The sequence below is a fragment of the Phacochoerus africanus genome, chromosome 4, assembly GCF_016906955.1.
Source record: "Phacochoerus africanus isolate WHEZ1 chromosome 4, ROS_Pafr_v1, whole genome shotgun sequence".
NCBI lineage: Eukaryota > Metazoa > Chordata > Mammalia > Artiodactyla > Suidae > Phacochoerus > Phacochoerus africanus.
The window spans coordinates 57,157,185-57,164,059 of record NC_062547.1 but is presented as its reverse complement, the minus strand read 5'-3'; the positions used below and the strand labels follow the sequence as shown (position 1 = coordinate 57,164,059).

Sequence of the window (6,875 nt, the reverse complement as noted above, 5' to 3'; positions counted from 1 at the left end):
AAAAATATATCTTCAATACCAGACCTAATTGAGAAAGAGAGACTAATGTTATGCTTTAGTAATAACTTATCTCATACATCACTTGTCTACTCAGGTGTTTTACCTCAAGAATAATGATCACACAAGTAAAGTGTATCCTTAGAATAAAAAGTAGATAAGTATTCTGCATATAATGAATATGTCCTAAGTACTATGAAATGGTTATTTGGAGACTCCATTTTGGGCATTTGAGGTTTAAGCAGGAGCTTAGGAATGTGTGTCTCAAGAAGAATCAATAGTTTGGGGGAATTTATCTTCCCTGTCATTGGAATTAGAGTCTGTACCAACAGAGATGGATAAAACTCTAAGCCCTATTTCCTGGATGCAAAATTATCTCTGTGCCTTTACTGACTACGACAATTCACACAATATTCATCTGCCTCAGTTTCCTTTTTGTAAGTCAGGGAAAATAAGAATGCCAAATTTATATCATTCTTCTTGGGGTTAAACTGGTAAATAAGGGCAAAAAGCATAATGGCTAGCTTATTGAACGTGCTCCCTTATATAGGCTGTTACCGTTATTAGTATCAATATTCCTCTTCAGGTACAGTAAAGATGGATGGAACCAATGAAAGCACCCAGGAAAACTTTGTTCTTTTGGGATTTGCTGACCGCCCCCACCTGGAGAGAATCCTCTTTGTGGTTATCTTGATTGCATATCTTCTGACCCTTGTAGGCAACACCACCATCATCCTCGTGTCTCGGCTGGACCCCCACCTCCACACTCCCATGTACTTCTTCCTCACTCACCTCTCTTTTCTGGACCTTAGTTTCACCACCAGCTCCATCCCTCAGCTGCTGTACAACCTGAATGGACATGACAAGACCATTAGCTACACAGGTTGTGCCATCCAGCTCTTCTTATTCCTGGGTCTTGGTGGTGTGGAATGTCTACTGTTGGCTGTCATGGCATATGACCGGTTTGTTGCAGTTTGCAAGCCCCTGCACTACATGGTGATCATGAATCCACGGCTTTGTCTGGGCTTGGTGTTGGTGGCCTGGGGCTGCGGGGTGGCCAACTCATTGGCCATGTCCCCAGTCACCCTGCTCTTACCCCGCTGTGGGCGCCGCAGTGTGGACCACTTTCTCTGTGAGATGCCTGCCCTGATACGAATGGCCTGTGTGAATACAGCTGCCATTGAGGGCACCGTCTTTGTCCTGGCAGTGGGCATTGTGCTATCACCCCTCGTGTTTATCCTGGGCTCCTATGGCTACATTGTGAGGGCTGTGCTACTAATTGAGTCAGCAGCAGGAAGGCAAAAAGTCTTCAACACGTGTGGTTCTCACCTCACGGTGGTCTCACTTTTCTATGGGAATATTATTTACATGTACATGCAACCAGGAAACAGCTCTTCCCAGGACCAAGGAAAGTTTCTCACTCTCTTCTACAACATTGTCACCCCACTCTTGAATCCCCTGATCTATACCCTCAGAAACAAAGAAGTGAAAGGGGCTCTGAGGAGGCTGCTGCTGTGTAACAGAGAAGTAGGAAAGGAGTAAGAGAAATGGACATCTCTAGTCTGGTTATGAACTTCATTAGGCATCTTTGATGGCATATGGAATTGCTGGATCAGATATGGTCTTTACCTGTGTTTTCCAATTTGTACACCTTTTTCTGGACCTTTATACAGCTGTTTTAGTTCCAACATTATAGGTTTTTGTGCATATGCTGCCGAACACACATCTTCCAAAACACCTCTAGATGTTCTACAGAGCAGATCTGAAGAACACAGCAAGAAAAATAGTTATAAAGATGAGTTTCTACAACTTATACCAGAGTGCCAAATAGGAAACAATTTTTCTTAGTAATAACTTTGCTTTTTCAGTTTTTTGTTTGTTTTTAGGGGAGCATCAGCAGCATATGGAATTTCCTGGGGAAGGGGTCAAATCAGAGATGCAGCTGAGGACCATGCTATAGTTATAGCAACACCAGATCTGAGTCCCATCTGTGATCTACACCTCAGCTTATGGTAATGCCCAATCCTTAACCCACTAAGCAAGGCCAGGTATCGAACCTATATCCTCATAGATACTAGTCAGGTTCTTAACACACTGAGAGACAGAGGGCACTCATGTTGCTGTTTGTTTTAATCCATTAACACAATTACTAGTATTTTAGTCAGAATGATCACAAATTGATCACATCTTTTAATTAGCAGACATCAAATATGAGAATTCAACATATTGGGTGTCTTTATTTGCCAAATTCCCATTCAAAGCTTTTCATCAAAACATATGATTTTGTCTACCCTCTGTCTCCAAACTTTGGCATTTTCCTCCAAATCTAGTGTAATATTCTGGATTAACCAGTAAGTTCACCTATAACAATGACATGTGTGTCATTTAAATCTTAAATCATCATTATTTCTCAGGTAGGGTTTTATTTTGTTAGTAAGAAGGACCCGATGATGTTCTTGCTATGAAACAGATGCCCTTAATTTATCTAAACTTCTCTGCATCTATGAGGATCACATGACTTTTATTGTCCCTTTTTCACCCATGTGGGACTTGAGGATTTGAGGTTGAATCATTTGCTCAAGTAGAATTGAATCAGAAATTTACTCCAAGATAAGTCTGAATCTCAATTCCTAATGTTTCTATTGCTACATGAATTTGTAAAGAGCAAGACTTCATAAGCATTTAATAATTAGTATCAAAAATCATGATTTGTTACCCCTCTTTGCATAATGCAGTCCAGGTTGCAGGGGAGGAAAAAAAAATTTTGCTGGACCCTTTTTGAGTTCCTGTCTGGGTCTGAAAATTTTAAAACTGACAAAGATAAGTTAATAGGAGAAAATAAAATTCATTTACTATAGGTTGTACTTGACACAGGACGTTTCATGAGGAAATGAAGACCCCCCCAAAATAGTTTTTTGTTGTTGTTTTTGTTAATGCTGGAATTGATGAAGAGTGGACTGTGGTGAAGAAATTTGTTAGGCAAAAGCATATGAGCTATTGGTAATAAATTAGGGGAAATTTAGCAAGACCCGTGTATTCAGATACCTCTCAATGTCCCTCTACCTTTGAAATAACAATATTTCTTTCCTCAAGGAATAGGAAATAGGAAGGTAATGCTCTTATGAGGACCTTACGATCTAATTCAGAGGAAGTACAGTCCTTCCTTCGCCTGCCTTTTCGCAAACTTCTTCAGCTCAAAATATTCACTATACCAAAATGCCATATTTCGAGGTAACATTTCCTGAGCCCTATTAAAGCTTTCTTTTACTTAATATGCAGATGAATTACCTAGGATATTGTTAACATGCAGATTGTGATTCTGAGGTCTTAGCAGGGCTCTGAGATTATGCAGTTCTGCAAATCTCCTAAGGGATGTCCTTGTTCCCTCACTGCTGGCCCTCTAATTACACTTTGAAGACATAAGAAATTGATCACCCACCATTGTCTTTACAGGCATTTGCAGAACAGATACATCCTGGACAAAACTGAGATATAATTAATAGATTATGGGGAAATAGAATATGGAAAATATGGAGGGAATGGCTGAAGGATGCCATCATTCCTCCTCTCAGTCCCCTTGGCTTCACAGCCTATCCTCTTCTACAATGGACCTGTATTCCCACCCTCCCTTTCTAACATCCTCACTCTCTCACTTCATCCTAAAGGGCACAAACTCTAGTGGAGTCATTTAAGTCAGAAACAACAGGAATAGCTTGGAGCTTCCTGTGCTTCAAGGGGACCCCAGTTTGAATATTCAAAACAGCTTTTTTTTAACGAAGTGGGGATATGGTAGTTCCCACTGTGGCACAATGGGAGGAGCACTAGGACACAGGTTCAATCCCCAGCCTGGCACAGTGAGTTAAAGATTTGGCATTGCCACAGCTATGGCTTATGTTGCAACCGAGTCTTGGATCTGATCTCTGGCCTGGGAACTCCATACCCTGTGAGGCAGACAAAAAAAAAAAAAAAAAAGAAAGAAAAGAAAGAAAAAATGAATGAATGAATGAAAAGAAAACATTGCCAAGAAAAATATCCTAATAAAATCCCAACCTTAAAAAAAAAAAAAAAAAAGCTAGTGATATTGATGGACTAAAAGGAAATAAGAGAATGGAGAATGAATGAAAGATATCTGCATGGCAGTTAGAGTGTCTCCCTAGAGTTATAAAACTCCACAATGCAACCTTGGTACAGTGCTGACTAAGGGGGGACATTTAATAGATAACTGGAGCAATGTTATCAGAGTTTCCCCAAATTTACTCTCTTCTCAGAAAAACCTGTGGACTTCCTGAGTGGACTTGAGGAACAGCCTCTTGAGAAGGGTGGACTTGAAGAAAAACATCTGTACTGTTACCAGTATTCCTGCCTCTGAAAAAATGCCTCAAAGATAAAAAATTAAAAAAAAAGAAGAAGAATTTTGCATAACTCAAAGGAAAGAAAATAATCCATGTATATTCTGGTGAGTGATTTCTATTGTTGTTTCCTCAGTTAAGGAATAAAATTCAACTGAGTGAATTTTAAAGATCTTTTTGGGTTTATTCAGTGATTCATGAATTTGGCAGCATATCTTAGCAGAGAAAAAGTGGCTAAAAAGCTGTATAAAAATAGAAAACTTGTTAGGCAGAAGGAAGCAGGAATAGGAAAGGCATACTAGGCAAAAGCAGGTTTATTATTGCAAGGTTACTTTCCTTATAGAAGAGACAGGGACTACCTAATTAAGGCAGATTACTTAACTAATGCTGATCAGGGAATCCCTACTGGCTGGATTCAGATTCCATTCCTGGGAGAGCTGAAACTGTAATTAAGTCTAAGTTTAAGATGCAAGGCTTACAATAAGCAACTATATTCAAATCTGCTTTTTTTTTTTTGGTTTGTTTTTCATTTTTTCCTTTTTAGGGCCACACCGGCAGCATATGGAAGTTCACAGGCTAGGGGTCAAATTGGAGCTGTAGCTTCTGGCCTACACCACTGCCACAGCAATGTGGGACCTGAACCATATCTGCAAACAACACCGTAGCTCATAGCCATGCCAGATTCTCAACCCACTGAGCGAGGCAGGGATCGAACACACAACTTCATGGATACTAGTAAGATTTGTTTCCACTGTGCCGCAATGGAAATCCACAAATGTGCTGTTTTTAACACCTCTGATTATCATGTGATATGGGGTTACCAAGAAAAGATAGCTGCTGTGGAATTGTGTGGGATGCTGAACCTACTGCATCTTACTGGGTCTAACTAGAGCAAAATTGATTTTATCTGAGCCCTTTCCTTTCAGAAAACAACTACAGGTAAAAAACCAAAAACTAAAACTAAAACCTGCTATTTTTCCCCATAAAGGGTTAATTATGAAGAATGATTCTTCCCCATATGAGTCAGATAATCTCCTCTCGCTTCTTCCTAAGACCCATGACTCCCTTTAGCTGCTAAGTAAGTTCTATTTACAAGGAGATATTCCTCATATTGGAATACATTTCTAGGTCTAAAATGGAACTGCTTCTTGCTAGGGTAACACATCAGCAAACCAAACATTTATGTTCCTATAAATGTTCTGCTTGACCAGAAATGTAATACTTCCATTCAGCCAATACCCAAACACCAAGGCAACTCTGGGCTCCATACTTATTTTCTTATTCCTTGATCTTTTTAAATAAATATAAGAAATTTGCTTTTTAAAAAAGAAATAGCAGACCCCCAAATGGAGTCCCTTGTGCTTATCCATATAGCAGCAAACCAATACTAACCTAATTGCAGTCATAACTTAATACCTAATTACAGTCTTAATTTATTCTCTAGCTATGTGGCCTTTTCTTTTTTTTTTTTTTTCATCTTTTTTGTCTTTTTAGGGCCGCACCCGTGGCATAAGGAGGTTCCCAGGCTAGGGATCTATTCAGAGCTATAGCTGCCAGCCTACACCAGAGCCACAGCAATGCCAGACCCAAGCCTCATCTGTGACCTACATCACAGCTCATGGCAACACCGGATCCCTAACCCACTGAGCAAGGCCAGGGATCGAACTACAACCTTGTGGTTCCTAGTCGGATTTGTTTCCTCTGCGCCACAACAGGAACTCTTCCAGCTATGCAGTCTTAATCAGTTAGCCCGAAATACTCTGGTCAGCACCAATGAGGTAATCTGCCATGTACTCCCATTCTGCACCCCCTAGGTAAGTTACCTAAACCTAAAAACAACCGTGTTTTCCCCATCCTGCTCATAAAATCCTTCTATTTGGTACTCCTCCTTAGAGCTTCTCTCTACATTCTAGATGGGATGCTGCCTAATGAATCATAAAGCCAATTATATCTTTAAAACTTAGTTGAATTCTTGTTATTTAACACTGGAATTCAAAGCAAAATTCTGGCAGCATTTGGGAACAATGAGAAACACGTGGTACCCACAAAGCACTTTTTTTTTTTTTACTTCATTATTTTTCTGGCTGTTTCTGAAAGTTGTGGGAAAGTCCTCTCTGACCTAAGCTCTACTCCCTTGAGTTCTGCTCCCAATCTAATTGGCTTTCCTCCATTCCCCATTTGATTGGAATTCCTCCTCAAATTTCTCCCCGTTCTCTGTAGATTCCATGTTAGGATGTTACCAAACTGTGTCCAATGTTGGACTGAGTATGACTTAAAAGCTGGTGGGTCCAATTAAAGACCTTGGATGAATAAAATCTTGTGTTAAGTAAAGACTAATTGCAAACAGGAATCTCAAAAGCCAAAAAGTTGCAAACACTTGTGGGCATGGGTTAAGCATTTAAAGGCTGTTAGAACGCTTGTCACCTCAAGAAGCCCCCTGTGATGATAAGTTTGTCATGGAACAACTTAAATTGACTCTAGGTCACTTATATAGCTCAAGAGAATTTCTGTGCAATGAGATAAGCTATT

General features: G+C 39.9%; 1 protein-coding gene across 1 annotated transcript; it reads left to right on the top strand.

The window, feature by feature from the left end:
- Positions 1 to 594: 594 nt before the first annotated feature.
- On the top strand, positions 595 to 1,539 carry LOC125125412 (olfactory receptor 2W3). Its single transcript, XM_047776379.1, has one exon. It carries the CDS (start codon positions 595 to 597, stop codon positions 1,537 to 1,539), a length of 945 nt encoding a protein of 314 aa, XP_047632335.1.
- Positions 1,540 to 6,875: the final 5,336 nt, after the last annotated feature.